The sequence below is a fragment of the Camellia sinensis genome, chromosome 9, assembly GCF_055761805.1.
Source record: "Camellia sinensis isolate YWXY chromosome 9, ASM5576180v1, whole genome shotgun sequence".
In the NCBI taxonomy this organism is placed as follows: domain Eukaryota; kingdom Viridiplantae; phylum Streptophyta; class Magnoliopsida; order Ericales; family Theaceae; genus Camellia; species Camellia sinensis.
In genome coordinates, this window is record NC_138969.1 from 32282525 (window position 1) to 32303371 (window position 20847).

Genomic DNA, 20847 nt, shown 5'->3' on the forward strand with positions numbered 1-20847 from the left:
AAAAAAAAGAGTAGTGAGTGGTGGTTTGGATTTGGAGAGGGAATTGGAGATGAGGGAGATTTACAGGTCTGGAAAGACTAAAGAAGCATCTTGGAGGAGGACTAAAGAAGCATCTTGGAGGAGGTCACAACTTAGGGCTTTGCTCAATCGCCTTGAGGAAAGAAAAGATGACATGATGTTTGGACATTAAAGAAAGGGACTGACTGCAGAGAAAGAGAGAGATTTGGAGCTTAGGCCCTCTTTGTTTACTTGATATAAAGGCTGAATATGAACGTGGGACCGGATATAATATGAGGCGAGTTTTACATGTTTTTTTTTGTTTTTTTTGTTTTTGTCTTCCTATATCTCGTGTTTGGTTACTTTGAATGTAGGAAGTTCGGATAGTATATGATGCAAAATGGGGGATATGTAATACTCTCATGTTTGTTTAGGTGGACATGAGCTTGGGATTGGACTAATAGTCCAATAAAATTATTAATCTAATGTTTGGTTAAACAATTGAAGTACGGACTAATTATTTTAAACTTGACTATTAGTTAAGATAGGATACATAATCCAACGGATTCGTAGTCCTAAGACTATTAGTCATGGGAATGTTAATCCAGTCCGCCCAAACAAACATGGCCTTATAGTATTGTATATCTCCCACCGTCGAATATAACTCATTTTTCATCTAAAGGTAAAAAATAATCACCCTCCTTTTGTCTCAACTTATATCCTATCTTAATAAAATATAGTACAAGTGATCCCATAGTATGTATAATACATCTTATATCCTACAATATATTATATCTCATATTTATTCTTAAATATTACATATCTTTCTCAAATCTTTATATCCAATCCGGACAATCAATGGGGCTTTAGAGTAATGAAGAGAGAGAACATGGGTTGTGTTTATAAGAGAGAGGGTTTGTCTGCTTTGCGGTGGGTCATGGTGGTAACTGTGCCTCCGATTCATCTCTGTCTGTGGCAATAAAGCCGACTTGTGGCGTGCACACCTGTTGGAGGCGTCTCTATCGGACTCCATCTCTACTCCTCCGGTAGTGGTTTGAAGAGAGAGGGGTTGCTCAGAAGGGTTTGAAGAGAGAGAAGTTGTTTGGGTGTAAGTTGTACAGCTAGCATTGTCCTTGGAGGCCAAATAAATTAATGCGTGTCCTTGTGACCCAAACAAAAAAGTCCTTGCATCTATGCTCTATAAAAATATAAATTGGACCTCTGGACCGAGCTCCCCATCATTTTTTAGAAGCATGCCAAAATTGTGCTCATATTTTTCTTGTGAGTTGTGGCTTACATTCTTGAACTTTGAAGTAAACTAGGGTATAACAATCCTATAGGATACAACTACTTACGGTAAACTATATCAATGTTAATTGAAACTTTAAAAGAGTATGACATTGATTTAAATATATTTTTTTTTTCCCAAATGTGTGTCAATGTAATTTACCGAACTACTTAAATCTTAAATATCAGCATCTATCCTGTTTATTTATTTATTTATTTTTCAGTTAGTAAGGTGAAGTTGCATTACGCAGTGATGAGAATAGAATATGGTCATCAGAAGAAAACATGCTCTTCTCTGTATCATTTATTAGTATTATCAAACATTGATGGCTATGCTAGGTACATTTGATAGAATGAGTAAAATAAATTTGAATTAGATTTACTGTCCATTTATTTTGATATAAAATATTTTTCAACAAAGGTGTTAGGGGCAGTGATAGTGGCAATGGTGTTGGTGGGTGGTTATAGTGATAGGGTGGCATTACTCAAAATTGTTTTTCACATTTAAAAAATAAAAAATATTTTCTACGCAAATAAATCTATTTTTGATTGGTTTTCTATTAACTTTCATTATTATTATATCAAACTCTAAAACAAACACACACACAATATATATATATATATATATATATATATATAATATTTCCTTCGAAACAAAATTAGTAAATATATGCCACTACTAGATCTGGATAAGACAATGTTACAATTGCTAGCACACCATGCAGGCTTAAACTCAAGAATAATGTTTCGTAGCTCGAAACACATTGGCTTGAATGGCTCGACTACCCAAAATAATGTCGTTTTAGATAGTTTTTCTTTTTCTTTTTCTCTTCTTCCTTTGTTTTCTCTCTGAAACAGACAGAAGAAGGAGCGAAGGAGGAAAGAGAGAAGAAGAGAAGGAGAAGACAGTGGAGGGTTGTGATGGGTTTGTGACAACAGCGCCGGTGGGTGGATGGGTTTAAGACGAACATTCTTTCCCTTGAACTCTTCATCTTCATTGATTTGTTTATTTCTTGATTTATTTGTTTGAATCGAGGTTTAGTTTGCATTATAAACTCAACAGATTTGCACAATCGCAAAACTAGATCACTTGGTTTTTTCTTCCCATTAATTGGGTTTGATTTTTGGGATTTTTTGCAATAATTTATCAATTTTTATGAAAGATTAGTGCTTTGAGTTTACATTTTGGTGATTGTGAATTCTTAGTGAACATAGATACTCTGATAGTTGTGTTGATGTGGTTCATTTGCCATAATGGATTTTGATCTATTGAAAATCTTAAAGGAGATGAATAGAGGGAGAGATGAACAGAAGAAGAAGAAGAGAACAGAGGAAGGAGGGAAAGAGGAGAGAGAGAGGTTGAAAAGTTAAAAGTCGGGCCACTCGAGTCACGAAAAAGTCGAGTTACGTAGCAAAATTGTAAACTCAACTAAAGTGTATGATTGTGTGTCTTGTATTGTTGGAGCTTTTCTTTTCTGTAATTGCAATATGGGATTGAGAAAATAGAAGCTAAGATTTCAAAAAAGGTGTAAAGAGATACGACCACATGACCCTTTCGTGTTATGTACGATATAAAATAATATATTATTTATAAAAAATATGATAATTATACTTAATTTTTTTATATTTTATTTCTCGTAAATAAAATTTTATATATAAGTTTAAAAGTTTTGTTTTAAATGTTTTTTTACTATAACATATAGTATAAATAGATTAAAATTGTTGTATTGATAATTAATAATTAAAATTATGTTTTGTTATAAAAAAAATGACATTGTTCTAATATTTCATTATTTTAGAATAAAAATATATGAATTTTAAAAAATTATCATATTGGTTTTTGAAAACGAAATAATTAAAGAAATTTTAAGAACTTAATAACTGAGAAAAAATCATCGTAACATGTAAAATCATTAAAATCACAGTTAAATCAGCAAATCATTCAAACTAAAAATAGTTTAGCTTAATCAGTTAGGTCAAAAGACAAACCAGTTTACACAAAAATTAATTAATTAAAATTTTTAAGTTTTATTTTATTAAAATTTAAACTGTCACTAAATATAAAAAGTAATCTATTAATTCAAATTTAAAATTGACACAATATAAATTTCAAGTTATAATAATCTATCTCATGATTTATAAGTTTTAAATACAAATTTAAAATTATTATCTCGTAATTTTTATATTAAGGAGGCAGTAAAAGTGACATTGAGATTATCAATATATCTATATCTATATCTATATATTTTATAAAAGAATACTTTTAAGGAGATTTATTATGAGAGTTTCAAAAGCTCATACAAAATTATTTTTAAAATCAAAATCTCTATGTGGGATTGTAAAATAAAAGTTAAATGAAAACTAGTCAATGAGAATTTTCTTAATTGTTTCAATTTAAGAAAATCAAAAAAATTAGTATGAATATTGATCATAAGGCTTTTCACTAAAAATCTTATTTTCTTGATATAAATGTGAGTATAACATTTACTTTATATAAGTGAAACAATTCACTTTTTCTTTATTTTTCCGATGTATGATTATAAAATAAAAGGTAAATTCAAGCTAATCAATATAAATTTTCTTAATTGTTTAAAATTAAGAAAATTCAATAATTTTAGAATGAAGGTTTGGAACTCATAGAAGGATTCTCCCTAAAAACTCGTTTTTCCTTCTATAATATATAGATAGTGAAACAAATTTTGCTTTTTCTTCTTCTCCCGATGTGAGATTATAAAATAAATCATAAACTAATTAGAGTTTTATTTTTATATGGTTAAATGAAAGTTAGCCAATGGAAATTTTTTTAATTATTTAAAATAATAATATCAATACTCGATTTAGATTTATTCTGCACATAAACTTTTATAATACACACTTTCAATCTCTACTGCACACTATTACCAACACAAATATAGGATTGTAACTCCTAGACTTTCTGATATCATTAAAGAACTTATAACTGTTTTTCTTATTGATCGAAATGTCATTGCTAGATATCCACAATAATGCTAAGGGTAAGTTTGGGAAGCTCAAAAAATAGTAAAAAATCTCGCACAAAAAAAGTTAAAAAGTAAAAAAATTATACCAAAAAAATCAAAAATTTCTTTTTCTCTTCACTTTTTGCATGCTTGTTTGTAAAAATTAAAAAATATCTCAAACATACTAATTTTTTTCATCTTATATTTTAACAAAAAAATTAAAAAATTACTCAAGTAACTTATTCCAAAACCAAACATAACTAACTAACTAACTAAAACTTGACTGACTCAACTACTAAAGTGACACCACTTGTATACAAGTTGGTTATACATGAGTATTGCTATGTACAATGATCTCTTCTTATTATCTTTGTTCAGAGTCTTCTTAGAGCATCCCCAAAAGCCTTGCTGTGTTCTATTTTCAACCAAAATAGCAAGCCAAAGCAGAAAAAAAGACTTCCAACAACCTCATCAAATGCTTCAACAATTTAATACAAGCAATAGTTGCTAATTACCTGAGCGAGGCACTGTTGTTGTGCTATATATTTTTTTATTACTTTTTTCCTATGTGTCATTGATGATCAAACTATTTACAAATTTATATATTAATATATATTGTTAGTGTATATTAGTGCTTGTAATGATGTTAGTAGGTTAGTACTTGTCTTTATTATTCATTACTTTAAGTTAGTGTTCGGTTACTTTCGGCTACTTTCATATTCAGGTTTGTAATCCTCTCCTATATAAGGAGCTTCTAACATTGTTAAAGATACAACACATCAATCAATAATACATCAATTTTAACATGGTATCAGAGCAGGTTTAGAACCTAGTATTTTTGCTTTACCGGCGGGCGGCAACTTCACTTTGGCCGCCCGCCGGACCTCAACCTAATCCGCTAGAATTTTCTACACATACCTTGAAATTTCTTCGAGTCCACCACCACTGCCCCTCCTCTCACTGTTGTCCTCCCATACACCACCGTCTCGGTCGTCTTCATCTACCACCACTGTTGACCTTAACCCGTCGTTGCAGTCCTTTCACTCTGATCAACGGCTGGACACTTTCTTTGCACATTTTTCTCCATGACCTGCACACAGCAGCACATGCAACAACGTGCTTGCGAGCAGGCCATGTATTCTCACTTGCCTTCAGCCTCTTAATCACATCACGAAGAAGTTCTGGTGGGAGGCTAGCCCAATAGCTATTCTGGATGACGAAAGGCTGGTCATGCAACTCATGGACGGCACCATGAGATTTCCCCCTGATATGCCCAGGCAGCTTTCTGCTTCCTTCTCGGCCACGCCAACTGTCCCCGCCATCGCCATGTCCGTCGGCGGAACCCTCCAGATCCCCACCACCTCCGCCGGAAGAACCCTCCAGATTCACACACACGGCATACATTGGGAGATGAATACATACACACATGCATCTGCTCTCGGGTTCTCTCACTCTCTCGGCAGTTTTGGGTTAGCGCATTCACACACACACAGTTTACAGAGAGAGAGCCCACTCAACTTTCTTTTTCTTTTTTTTTTATTATTTTACTCCATCTTTTGAAAAGCACACGAAACACAAATTGATTTGCACATGTGTCTCTTTTCTCTCTCTCTCCCTTTATACCCTCTCTTTTCCTTTCTTTTTCTTTTAATATTTACCTCCACTACCTTTTGTCTTTCCAATACAGCCACCACCTTACCCCAAACCTCTTTTTTTTTATTCGTTTTATTCTTATTATCATCCTCCTCATCATGTACCCCACTTTCTCTCTCTCATTTTTTCACTTTCCAATCCCCCGAGGCACTTGCTTTCGCCCTTACTCTATTCTTATTATCATTATTAAAAAAAAAAAAAAAATACACAAAAACAAATACCAAACCCATTGCAGGTTTTCACAAAATCGTGGGCCACGAAATCTTTTTTTTTCATTATTATTTCTTTGCAAAAAAAAAAAAAAAAAAACAGCAGACGAAGAAGACGAACTGCACACCATACTCATTTTATTCATGTCGGGGCTCACCCCGATCACCATTTTACACCAAAAAAAAAAAAAAAAAAAAAACAACAAAACACAAACAAAAAAAAAAAAAAAACAAAACCACCCACACCCAACAACCTCATCCACAGGCGGGATTTTTCTTCTCTACTCTGCCGCCGGTCTTTTCTTCTTGCCTCCGTCCTGGGCGGCCCTTGCCGGTGTTGCCTCCGTGTTTCCCACTCCACTGGGCATGATCACTACTCCCTGCTCCTCCACTGCAGCATATGGCGGCCCTCCAAATCGGAACATAACGGTGGCCTTCCGCTTCAGCTCCTTATTTTCCGTCTTTAGCACACTTATCTCTGCTCGCGCATCCTTATATATGCGTTGGAGCAGAGCCAGTTGGACGTTTAACTGCTGCACCTCATTTGTCCTACTCTGCAGCCGGTGCGACAAGTTTGTGACTGCAGTCATGGTTTCCACGCATGACTTCAAAGTATACTGATTGGCCTCAATATCAGTTTGCACCGCCATTTTTTGCTCCACAGACCGCATCAGAAAGTTCAACGGAGCAAAACCAGAGGTGTTTGGTTGAGGTTCACTGGCCACCGCACTGATTATCTCTCTTGTTGACTCGTTGAGGTCGGGAAAGAGAATGAGTAGACCACGGGACGAAGAGGCCATATTCTGGGTAGCTGAACGGGAAGAAGAGGCCATTGTTCAGATGTTTCAGAATACAAATATTCAGATATTTCAGAATGACAATGTTCAGCGGTTTCAGACTGGTTTGCACAGCCTCTGCCTCAACCTTGGTTTAAATAGCCAGGGCCGATCCGCGCATCGCGCGCCACTTGACGCCAGACGACAAAACGGGCACGCAGGCCAAGGTAATCACGCGCCTCGCCATCATGTCCGGCACACCTTTTTATGGATTGGGCACGCCTTTTGAAAGATTGGGCACACCTTTTGAGGGTGCGACTTTTTACAACGGTCTGACACGACCACACAGTGTCTGCTACATCGGTCCGACATGACCCCGTAAACTGTCTTGATCCCCTTTATCACTCACTTTATTTCAACCTCAAATAGGTTTCTATCTTCACACCTATTTGAGTTTGAGGGGGGGTTATACATATATCATGGTGAGCATGGTTACACACCATGGGAACCACTCAAGCCACCCCATGGCGCACTCCCTAAGTCGCCTCCTTAGTGCACCACCACGAACCACTCAAGCCACCCCCCATGGCGCACTCCCTAAGTCGCCTCCTTGGTGCACCACCACAAGCTTCTACATCGGTCCGACATGACCCCGTAAACTGTCCCGACATTGATTCCGGTCAGCTTCTACAACGGTCCGGCATGACCCCATAAACTGTCCCGACATTGATTCTGGTCAGCTTTTACATCGGTCCAGCATGACCCTGTCAACTGTCACAACATTGGCTTCTACATCGGTCCGGCATGACCTCGTAAACTGTCCAGACATTATCTGCTACAACGGTCCGACACGACCATACAGTGTCTTCACCAACGGTCCGACACGACCATACAGTGTTTTCACCAACGGTTCGACACGACCATACAGTGTCTTCACCAACGGTTCGACACGACCATACAGTGTCTCCTATCCTATTTTATTTTGTTACTCTCTCCAAACTCAAGTTGGTTAATTTTATCCTCCTTGAGTTTGAGGAGGGCTGTTAGTGTATATTAGTGCTTGTAATGATGTTAGTAGGTTAGTACTTGTCTTTATCATTCATTACTTTAAGTTAGTGTTCGGCTACTTTCGGCTACTTTCCTATTCAGGTTTGTAATCCTCTCCTATATAAGGAGCTTCTAACATTGTTAAAGATACAATACATCAATCAATAATACATCAATTTTAACATATATATATATATATATATATATATATGAGTAAAGTTGAAAGAAATAATATTTTAAAGGGGATAGTTAAAAGCAAAGAGTGTTGTTGGAATGTGTATTGAAAAAATGGTTAGCTAAATTAATAATGTGAAATTTTGGGTAGTTAATTTGGTGAGGATTGCTGGAGATGCTCTTAGCCATCTGATGTGAATCACAATTGATGTTATGACATAGGTTGCAGATGATGATTTACCAATAGGCTTTCCTTATCACAAATTACATGCTTAACACTTCAAACATCATTTCAAATATGGTTGTTGGGAGAAGATCGTATAGCGCTCAAAACTTTTAAGACACTAAGCCAATTTAGATGACTTTCAAACAAGAAGAGAAGGGTGTTTCTATTTTTGGGGTTGCTGATAATTTACTTTGAATGGACAAAACAACTCTTACCCGATTCATAGGGCGGTCTTGACTTTTTGGGAGTCTAAGGTGAACTTAAAGATTCGTCTTAACTCTCATATATATTATATATATAACAAAATCAAACCAAATCAAGCCTTAAGTCCCATTAAATGGGATCGGCTATATATATATATATATATATATATTTTTAAATATATTTATATATTGGTACAATAGTAACAATTTTTCAATTTATTTTTATTTTTTTGGTTTCTACAAATTTGTTACATATGGAACACGTAGTTATTGACATAAATCATAATTATTGAGATAAATTTTGAACATTTTCGATTATTAACACTATTAATTTATTCATACTTTTTCCTAACGTAAATGAAATTGTAAAATTTGATTAACTTCAACTTTAAAAAAAAAAATTATTTGTTCAGAAGCAGTTGTAACTCATATAGTCAAACAATATTCTATAAATAATTCATACATTTAGTAAGCAACCATTCATTATTTTTAAATAATTCACCAATTTAATTGTTCATTTAAACTTTCATTTTTAAACTACTAATATTATAATGTAGTGTTTGGTTTACTAAAATAAGGTTGAATGGAATGAAATTTCTTAGTTTCTTTATAAAATTAATATTTCCTCGCAATGATGAATGATAATTTTATTTGTAACCTTTTTTAGTAAATCAAATGTGAAAATAGACGTTACAATGAAATGATTACTATATTCAACTTTATTTTAATAAACCAAACATAAACTGAGAATGAAATAATTAACCAAATATAATTTAAGATCGAATCTCAACATGATTCACACAACAATATCTGAATCTCAAACACTCCTTTGTCACTCCTTTAAAGGATAACTCCAAAAGATGAAAGCATAGACCCCTTCAGATTAAGGGCCGACACTACATTCGTAGGATCCCCTTCAAAAAGAACATCTCAAAGCCCCAATTCATGAGCAAAACGAACCACCCGAGCTGCCGCATAGGCTTCGGCATAGTCCGCACCCACCCAGAACAACAGCTTCTCAAGGGGCGGTCGTATAGGGAACCTTAATTTTGTTATTTTAGTACTTTTGAGAAGAAAAAAAAAATTACCAAATTTTGATAGAATTTGTTTAGGTGACATAAATTAAGGCAGGCTAAAATGGATCTAGCCATTGACAACTTTCTAATGAAATTAACTTATAAACTACTTTATTTCAAATTATGATGCATATGCCATGGAGACCGATTGGGTCCACATGCCCAATGTGTTAGGGTGGATGGGTTTACTTTACCGACAAGTCTAACAACTCAGAATTGTATATCAAGAAAACCCAGAATGTAAATAGAGGGTTGAGATTCAAATAATGTAGTATAGAGTCTATGTATGAATTAAATTTGATCATTTTCAAATTTCTGAATAAAAATATGGGTATAAATTCTAAGTTTGCAGTATTAATCTTTTAGATTTTGTTTGACGTGTTATTAATTATTAATATAAGATATGAAATATGGGACTTAAACAAACCGATGCTATATATTAAATCAGAAATACTACATGCCTGAAAAAAAAATATCTAGAAAAGTGTCAAAAATTTAATCTATGATATATGTTTGAACTTGGTATACTGTGGGCCACTTACAATGAATATGATTAACACAATTTAAATTCTAAATATTTTTTTATGTATTTTTTTTAAATACGTACTATTGTTATACATTAGTAGTATCCAAAGTTCAGTACTAAAATTCAGTCAACTTCAATATTATTGTTCCCAAAAGAGAAAAGTTAGGGATCATGAAATTTTTTTCATGAAAATGATCATGAAAGATTTATGATCATTGAATTACCTTGATTAGTGTGTGGTGCTTTATTCTAAGTGTAATCTAAGGGTTACAAAGCTTTCATGATTATTTTCATGAAAGGTTTTTCATGATACCTAGCATTGCTGTTCCCAAAATACCCAAGAAAGAAACTATTCTAGAGACACTATCCTCTCATAAATGAGTTTGTGTTGTTGATGTAATCATCATGGTAATACTAGCTAGAAGTTGATGTGCGCAACAAATAATTGTGCTTGCTTCAACTACCCTGTTCGGAATTGTATTAATTAATTAATGCTATATATAGTCACATGCCTTATAAATGCTATCTCAGATTATCTTTTGAGGATCAACACAACTTTAAAGAAGTGACATTTAAATTAAATGCTTAGACGAAACAGTTTAACTAGTTTAATAAGATTAATCTTTCACAAAAGGAGTTAGACGAAACTAGCACATCTTAAAGTAAAACAAGGAAGGTGGACAAAAATCATCCATCACCCAAGGCAAATCTGCAACCACGCATCCACTAGAAGAAGAAATTGTGTGCTGAGGTTTAACTTCATAAGATAACGAGTCGTCCTAGAGAGTTGTTGTATGTGATTCTTCGAAAAATATTTTTTCTTAAAACTGTATTTGGTTTATGAATTTGGGTAGGGATTTAAAAAAGAAAAAGAAAAAAATAGGTGAATTGTGAATGAAACACAACTACATTTTACTTATTTTTCTCACATTTTCTATTTTTCTTTTTAAATCGTTACCCAAATTCATAAATCAAACATAACCTTAAAAACTCGTACCAAACAATGGACATGGTGAACCATCCAAATAGGAAAGAAAACAAGCTAGGGATGAGGGACTACGCAAATGTCATAAAGGTTGGCAAAGGATCGCTGGTGAAGTTTCTAGCAAACTTAAATGCTCCTAATTTGAATACTAAAGTTAATAATTATTCATTTTTTTAATTTTTTTTAAATAATTAACTTTTATTGTTTTTTTAAAATCAATTTCAATTAATAAATGGTAATCTATACCGAATATCTTGAAGCAAATTCTTAAAATAAAGAAAAAGACTATAAAAATCTCGTAAACAACGGTAAGCGAAAATCTATAAAAACTACATAAGTTGTATTATATAGAAATTACTTTGAGTTAATAGAGTAACGACGACTCCATTATTTATAATACAACTTCACTAACAAATTAACATGCTAAAATCTTGATATATATATATATATATATAAATCATGTGGGACGTGATGTGAGTGTGAGTGATACAGCTCCCTCATAACAGTACAATGCAAAGTCACGCGGTAATACAAATATATGACCAAGTCCCCAAACATTAATTTTTAGTAGGTCAGCCCACCCACCATTATGGTTAGGTATACCTGCATAAAATGAGCTGCTTTTTATTTTTCTTTTTATTTTATTTGTTTAGGATATTCTCGGTTAGTGTGCGTCAAGTGTTTAGAGTCGAAACAAATCTTTTAAGACATGATTCTAAAATTTGCGATCTATAGTCTCAAGAATTTTTAAGATTAAAGGGAGTCGATTTTGAAATCTTGAAGGGAGTCTCAAGAATTTTTATAACCAAAGGGAGTCGATTTTGAAATCTTGAAGGGAGCAAAAGTCCCAGGTCTTATGCCTCATCCAACAGGCAAGTTGTTGTGGTTAAATGAGTTGCTTTGACCTAATAGGCTAGTCATGGTGTTTCTAAATTCTACATGCCATCCGATCAGCCACCTTCTTGATTCTCAACAGTTGGATTCCCCTGTGCTCAAGTTTAAAAAGTTACAATTTTAATTTTAATTTTATTTTTTTGTTTTTAATGATCTTTTTTCAAAATTATATAAAAAAAATTTACTTTTTAGGTCTGTCTATTTTTTAAATAAAAAATACTAAAAATAATAAAAATAAACTATTTTTTGCTTTGTATTTATTTATTTGGTCCTTTCTGGACTTTTTCCAAATTCTTTTAAAAAAAATTTACTTTCTAATCGAGTAAAATTTGAAAGTGTAAATTTTTAATAAAAACTTAAATAAAGATAGAAAAAAAAAACCCAATAAGAAAGTCAACCCATACCCTGACTATAGTGTTTGACCATATCTCTGATTACATTTTTGAATTCATTGGGCTTTCACTTTGAAATTACTAGCAAACTGTTTTCATCAACCCTACACTCTATCTCTTAAATGGGATATGGGAAAGAGAAAGTAGACAACGATAGACTTCAAAAAAAGTGTTAGCTCTAAGCCCGTGTTCCATTATTGTCCCACCAACTTTTTTATTATTCCAAAGTTAATCCATTTGATTTATCAAAGGAGTATGGGGGCTAAAATGTTATTATAAGAAGAAAAAAAATGTTGCATTTATTTTGTAGACACATCTATGTCAAAAGTGTGACAGTTAAGGCACATGTAATGTTGTGAAATGTTTGACATCAATATATTTGGCACCACCACTTATTTAAAAATTTGGATAATGAAATTTGAGCAAGGTTAGTGGCTGTTAAAATATTATTCTTAAATTTATTTATATTAGGCAAATTCATATAAAGTGATTAGTAGTTGATCGTGCAATATATGGGTTCAACTAATAAAATTTTATAAATTTTAATTGAATTATTTATATGTATGTGTCTATACGTACAAACATATAAAATTATTTTTTAAAATATTTATTGTGATGTATGCAATGAAAAATATATTTTTTGTGCTATAATAAGCTAGAAACAAATGTGGATAAATTTATAAATGATATTTTGAAAGTCTTTTCATGATAATAATACAAAATCTTATAGATAATGATGTGTTGAATTGTGGCCTTTGTGAGCCTATCATTTTAAAATTAAAAAACATCAAGTTATTTTTTTTAAATTTAAATAAAGGCCTCTATCATGTCATTGTGATGGATACTTTTGTATAAAAAAAAAAAAAAAAAATGTACTTTCCTTTTTATTTAATGTTTTGGATGTAGATAAATTTTAGGCGCTTGGATAAATTTATCACTTTTAATCTTATATTATCCTTTTCTGGTTTGGGAAAATACTATGAATCTCAAATGATTTGTCAAATTTTTTATTAAATTTTTAACATGGGTTTGGGATACACACAAACTCACAAGTGTGTGGGTCTCATACCCATGTGAGAGATTTGATAAAAATTTTAATAAATTATTTGGGATCTCTAGCACAACTTTTTGGTTTGGAGTGTTCATTGCAATTAAGGTAGGGTCCACTCTTCTAGGCTTGTTGAGATGATTCAAAAAAAAAAATTCCTAGGATACATCAAATAGATTATTAAATTGATCGGATATCGATAACTATATAATCAGATAACATGTCTTTAAAAAAATAATTTGAACGATAAATATTATTTTTTTATGATAAACTTTTCAATTTTTAAAACAAATGTGATATACTTATATAATTACCGATATTTGATAAATTTAATTTTTTTTACATAAATGACTTTCCCAACAAATCTTACAAAATCAACCATTGAGATCAAATGAGCTCCAAAAATCCCCTCATTTTCTCATGCCAAAACATGGCTCCACCATGTGAAGCATTTATACATGCCCCATTTATTATTCATTTTAATAAATACAAAGCACACACAGAGATCACCCCCACGAAAAATTCCAGAGACTGTCAATGAGCTTGCATTGCCTCCTCCATGACTCTATCACACATTATGTCCGCGTGAAATCAATGCACCTAACAGACTTCTCAACTGTAAAAGCAAAAGCTGAAAAAAATAAGAGATATTTACATAAATTTTAATTTATAAATTTATACTCTATTAAGTTTTAATTAAGATTTTTTAAAATTTTAAATCTTATGAAATTTTTAATAGTTGAAATTATCATTTAAACAATGATTATTTATTATTTATGATTATCTATAAAAGAACATGATGATTTGACATTTAATTTGATTTTCAAAACTTTAAAATATCAACTTTCAAATTGACAAAAAAAATTTAAAAAAATTATGTGCAGAAAAAAAAAATTGAAATATTAAAAAAAATGAAATATTTTTTTGTATGAAATTGAAAATTTTGTGTCTATAACGGAGCATGATGATGAAAAATTAATGTGCAAAACTGAAAAAAAAAACTTTAAAAATGAAAAAAAATGATAATGTTCTCAGTTTTAAAATTGTAAAAAAACTATAGTTGAATCAAATTACAAGTAGAAGGGCAAAAACGTTTAATCTCATGCTCTCTTTTTTTATCAGTTAGTGAAACAATTATCTTGAACATTACTATGCAAAATTAATAATGTTCTTAATTTTAAAAATTAGAAAAAAAACTGATAATATACTCAGTTTTACTAAATAAGACTTACTAGTTTAAAAAATTGTAGATAGGACATGAGCTACTATAACATTTGTAAATAAGATTTTTAGATAACAGTAATGATAAAGACCCCCTCAAAACACAATCTCTACAACTCCAAAAAAATCTAAACCACTCATATTACTGTTAGAGATAGAAAAAAAAAATTCAAACACATCAATAATTAATACATCAATAAAATAGTAGAGTCCTCCTTTATGATTTCAAACATTTTCCTTTTACGTAATTGACTAAACAAAAATTGTCACTCTCTCCATTTGGACTCTAAAATAATGTTGTGTCAGTCTCAGAGTCGGTCCTCTTTTGTCTCCACCCCCTATATTTATATAACCCCTTTTACCCTTTTAATTGCATCACACACCGAACACACCTTTATCATTTGCTTCTCTAAAGCTCTTTTTTGTTGTTGTTTTTGATTGTTTTGGGTATGGCTGGTGAGGTTAGGAGGTGGGTGGTGGTGGTGTGTGTGGTGGTGGTGGTGGTGGTTTTGAGTTTGAGTGGTGGTGCTGAGGCAGAGCCACAAGTGCCATGTTACTTCATATTTGGAGATTCATTGGTGGATAATGGGAATAACAATAATATAGCATCATTGGCAAGAGCTAATTACTTGCCTTATGGGATTGACTTCCCTGAAGGACCTACTGGAAGGTTTTCTAATGGCAAAACTACTGTTGATGTCATTGGTCAGCTCTCTCTCCCTCTCCCTCTTCCTCTGTGTATATATATAGGAAAATGATTCTTGTTAACAAATGTATTTATTTATTTTATTCTATTTTATTTTAGGGTGAATTAATTTTGCTGAGTATGGCTTTACCTTTTAACCAAAAAATATTATATTTTGTTATACTAAACTATCAATAGCGTGAACATTTCGTTAAGAATTCATTACATAGATTGATGGAAATTTGACATGTGACTTCTCAAATATTGTGAAATGTTTAAAACGACTTAATGTTCTCTTTTTCTTCTTTTTCTTCTTTCTCCTTTTTCCTAGCTACGTTAGCAGCCATGGGTGTACCAAGACTATGGCTCTCATGGTTGTTAGAAAAAAAAAATAAGGAAAAAAAAGAGAGATTATTTTAAACATTTCATTGTATTTGAAATGTCAAGTACAAGTTATAAGTCAATTTTTCATCAATTTACGTAACACATTCATTTTTTTTTTCCTTCTTAGCTATCATTATTTTTTTTTTTTTTGGGTGATAAATATTCAAAAGTTAATTGTTATAGTTGTTAAACTAGCTCTTAAGAGAGTAGAACCCCCAACCATTTAAGTAAAATTTGTGTATGACTTTCACTTTTTCATTCATTTAAGTAAATTCACAGTACTACATTAGTTATGCAAATTTAGCAGACATATATTTTGTGTGCGAAAATTCTACGATAGACTCTTAAAAGGTTTGTACTATATGTCCTAATTATGAAATTTGTTATCTTAATTATTAATTAGGTGGTGCGTAGTTATAAAGTTTTGTCGTAGTCAAATTAATGATAAATTTAATTATGAGAATTTTTGGTAGTTAGCTATGAGACTTTTGTGGTGTTTTTAGTTATAACACAAATTGATTTTAGTCATGTGATTTTGAGGTGTTTGAATATGAATCGAAGTTGCCTTACTTTTTTATCAACCAAAATGGTTCGAGTTATGAGGTTTTGTTGTACTTTTTGTTATGAATCAATTTGATAATTGTTATGGCCCAATTAATAAAAGTTATGAATCATTATAATGGAGATTTTTGATGCTTTCCTGCGATTTTTATTATAACAAAACACGTTAATTAAATGCATAACTCAACAATTAAAATTGAAATTAAAATAAAATAATATTAAACCACACAACCTAAAACGAAATAGTTTTAATTTTACTTTAAATACATATCATTGGACTTTCACAAAGAGATTTATTGCACAAAAAGTCTGATCCATTATATACATTCTTTTAAAATGTGTATATATAGTAACACTACCCATTTTGTATACTTTATTATTGTTTATCAAAAGGTCGATATGTATAGATAGTTCAAGATCATCATAGGGTATAGTATACTACTTAGGTTCTGTAAAATATCGCCCAATTCACATTAATTTGCTCATTAATTGTGAGTTAGTTTAATTCGTAATTTGAAATTTATAATCCGTTTTTGAAATTGTCACACTCCGTTATAGTTAATATATTTTTTTTTACTTCTAATAAAATATCAAAGTAAAAATCAGTGTGTGAAAGATTTGTAAAATTTGTTATAAATTAATATTATATATATAAAAAATATTATATAAAAATTAGTTAGTGTTATATTTATAAAAAATATTATATAAATTAATATTATATATTATATAAATACTTGATAATTATTTAAAATTATATTTTAATCAATTAACAAATTAAAACTATCCAAACTATAATTTAATTATTTTTTAATTCATCATTTATAATGTAATTTATAATTTTGTTCTCAAATAGTATCGAAACGCACCGTACACAAGTGTACCATTTTTGTAATCATGAATTTCATAAATATACTGGGCCATGTGGGCCGCAACTCTTTTAAGTGTTTGCGTGCCGTTGTCGCGATTGAATTTAAGGTTATGACGGCCTGACATGGGGGCCCAGTAGGAGTGACTATAGCCTTGTTTCACTTATGCCACCATGATGTCAGCTAAAGCCTTGTTTGGATCTATTATGAGTGCAAATTCAGAAAATTTGGGTGAGTTTGGGATCAGCATACCTTTTTTTTTGTCTTTATTGATTTTTTTAAAATTTATTTATTTATATTTTCAAATTTTTCTAGTATAAATGGATTTAAGAATTTTGTTTAACAAAATTCAAAAAAAAAGTTCATGGCCTATTTTTAGCCAACTTTTTGGCTAAAATAATTGAAATGTTATATTATACATGTCAATTAATGATTTTTTTTCTTCATAACTATGTATTCTACTAAAAAAAATTATTTCAAATATATTAAATTTTTTTCGTCACATAAAAAAGTTAAAAAGTCACTAAAAAAGTCAAGTTGTCAAACAGATACTAAAGGCAAAAAAAAAAAAAAAGCTAAGGAAGAAAATCTATGTCATGTTTGCATCCAAATCTTGGAGATTGACAAAAAAAATCTACAAACCATTCTTATAATCTAAAAAAAAGCTAAGGAAGAAAATCTATGTCATGTTTGCATCCAAATCTTGGAGATTGACAAAAAAAATCTACAAATCATTCTTATAATCTAAAGCTAAACCATGAACTGGTACTGACACTTCAACAAAGACAAAAATAACATAAAATGCAACCTTTACTAAATAAAAATATAATTAACCCTTGTTTCTATGATGATAACTATACTAACCCCTGTTTTCCATGTAACAAGTTTAATAATCACGACCACCGCAATATATTTTAAGGATTCAATCCAATATCCTGTTTGTAATACTGTTAATTAAATGTCATTAAATCACGAGCAATTATATCATACATTTTTATTTTTATTTTTTTTTTGTATTTAAAATTTTATAGTTATAAATTTCATAGGACACGCATGGTGTAATTTATGGCACTGACAAACTTTTTTTGGTGATTTTTAGCTGAGCTATTGGGATTTGACAATTATATCCCTCCGTATTCAGGAGCAAGAGGTGAAGACATTCTCAAAGGAGTAAATTATGCATCTGCTGCTGCTGGAATTAGAGACGAGACTGGCCAACAACTGGTAATTTGCTTTTGTTTTCTCTACTTTTGATTTGATTTTATTTTTTGCGTGTTTTTGAAAACAGATAATTCAAAAACTCTAACCGTTTTCATTTTGTTCAAAAACAATTTACCAATTTTGAAAAGTGAGTTTCTAAAAAGGTGAGTTGTTTTCAGAAATTTTTCCAAAAATAATTTTCCAAAAAAGTTTTTATTAATTTTGCCAAAAAATCTTGCGTTGAGTTTTTGTTTTTTAACAACAAAATTAATGAAAAGTTTCAAAACTCGTCATTTTTACACCATTTCTATTTAGTGTGTTCCGAAAATGTTCTGTTTTAAAATAAATAAATAATTCAAAAACAGTTTTTGAAAATAATTGATCAATTTTTTCCCAAACATTATGTGCATGGTGTAATTTATTGTTAACTAAAAACTCATAATCAGAAAATAAAAATAAAAACCAACCCTCTTTAAACTTCTAGATAATTAACTCTCTTTTTTTCATCTTGTTTAAACTATTTTTTAACTATAACCCGAAACTACACTAAATAATCTGACATCAACTCTCAAAATTTCAGATAAGTTTCTCTAAACAGTCTCTATATCATGCATTTACTCATTCGTGTGTGTGTATATAATGTATACAATGTGTTGTGATTAATAGGGTGGTCGGATTACAATGAATGGGCAAGTAAATAATTACAAAACCACAGTATCACAAGTGGTGGACATACTGGGTGATGGGGACTCAGCTGCAAATTATCTAAGCCAGTGCATTTACTCTGTTGGATTGGGCAGTAATGACTATCTCAACAATTATTTCATGCCTACTTACTACTCCACTAGTCGCCAATATACACCTGAACAATATGCTCAGGTTCTCATTCAACAATATTCTCAGCAAATCAGGGTTGGTACTATTCTTTTTTCCTCTTATTTTCTATGCAATTTCTTCCTATTTTTGGTCTGGTAATGGATTCAACACATAGCGAAAAATGTTACGAGTGGGACAAGCTGAAGGTTATGTCACAAGTTTAATCCATATAAGCAATAACTCTATGTGTGTGGTAACACAACATTCATTTAATTTTTCTGAAATCTTGCAGGAAAGGAAGCCTAGAAGATTGATTGCCTTTTAGTACTTCTGATTGCTTTAGAAAAGAGTTTTGGGTGTTGGGAGAGTATTACATATATAGTATCACGTGATACTTTCAACAAATTACAAATAACCATTCTCTATATTGTCTCTCAAATAACAATATAAATGTTATAAATTCTACTATCTAAGCCAATAAAAGAAGATATCGGTATTCATGTGACACTTACCCTCATACAAAAATTGCTAATTTTTAAGGGACTTATTGCTAATTTGAAAGTCATTAACCTCATTTTCTATTCACAAGAAAAAGAAAGATATATTTTTATTTTAGCCAGTTTGGGGCTTATTACAGGCTGAAATTGGCTCAAATGTGGCTAGGCCCATTAGTCCTTTGGCATTAGGGCCTGTTTAGTGGGCTAGTCTCTGTGTGATGTCATGACATGCAACACATTTAGTTAATCAATTAAACAAATGATAAGGGTTTTGCTTCTTGTTTAATTGTGGGAATAGACATTGTACAACTATGGAGCAAGGAAAGTAGTCTGTATAGCAGTGGGTCAGATTGGCTGCAGCCCAAATGCATTGGCCCAAAACAGCCCAGATGGCTCATCATGTGTCCAAAACATCAACTCTGCAATTCAACTATTCAATGACCAACTCAAATCCCTAGTTGATGACTTCAACAACAACCTCCCTGGTGCCAAATTCATCTACATCAATGCTTATGGGATTTTTCAAGATCTAATCAACCAACCCTCATCTTTCGGTAACTTTTCACAATGCGTCTTCAACAGTTTAAGTTTTCAGATGAGTTGATAATGTTGTCATTGATTCTATTTCGGTTATTTCAGGTTTTACGGTTACAAATACTGGATGTTGCGGTGTAGGGAGGAATAATGGTCAAATTACATGTCTCCCACTTCAAACTCCGTGCCAAAATAGAAACGAGTATCTATTTTGGGATGCATTTCATCCTAGTGAAGCTGCAAACATCATCGTGGGAAGGAGATCGTATAGCGCGGAGTCTCCCTCAGATGCATATCCTGTTGATATTCGCCGCTTATCACAACTCTAAAGATGGTGATGATCTGCGTAAAAGCTGCATAAAACATTTTTCATATTTGTTCCACTAATATCATTTGTGTGTGTATGTGTGTGTTTTTTTTTTGGTTTTGGTCAAGATATTGTTGTGTATCATTACTATTGTTTCAATGGGATGTAACAACATTTTTCATATTTGTACCAGGAATATTATTTTTTATGTGTTTTTGGTTTTGGTCAAGATATTGTTGTGTGTCATTAGTATTGTTGCAATGGGATGTAATAATAACACGAGTTATTTAGGTTGGGTTTGTCAA

The 20847-nt window shown here is 31.6% G+C and overlaps 1 protein-coding gene across 1 annotated transcript; it reads left to right on the top strand.

Annotated features, from left to right (window-relative positions):
* The first annotated feature begins 15007 nt into the window (after window positions 1–15007).
* On the top strand, window positions 15008–20847 carry LOC114265523 (GDSL esterase/lipase At5g45670). The gene is made up of 5 exons (XM_028206343.2): window positions 15008–15397; window positions 18288–18412; window positions 19055–19300; window positions 20000–20255; window positions 20341–20847. Exons 1-5 carry the CDS (start codon window positions 15142–15144, stop codon window positions 20562–20564), a joined length of 1107 nt encoding a protein of 368 aa, XP_028062144.2. The 5' UTR covers window positions 15008–15141; the 3' UTR covers window positions 20565–20847.

Bases quoted from the DNA above. Each gene is read 5' to 3' on its own strand.
- LOC114265523 (XM_028206343.2), top strand. From the start codon at position 15,142: ATGGCTGGTGAGGTTAGGAGGTGGGTGGTGGTGGTGTGTGTGGTGGTG. The intron at 15,398-18,287 runs GTCAGCTCTCTC...GGTGATTTTTAG, and splicing joins AACTACTGTTGATGTCATTG to CTGAGCTATTGGGATTTGAC. The intron at 19,301-19,999 runs GTTGGTACTATT...TTGTGGGAATAG, and splicing joins AATATTCTCAGCAAATCAGG to ACATTGTACAACTATGGAGC.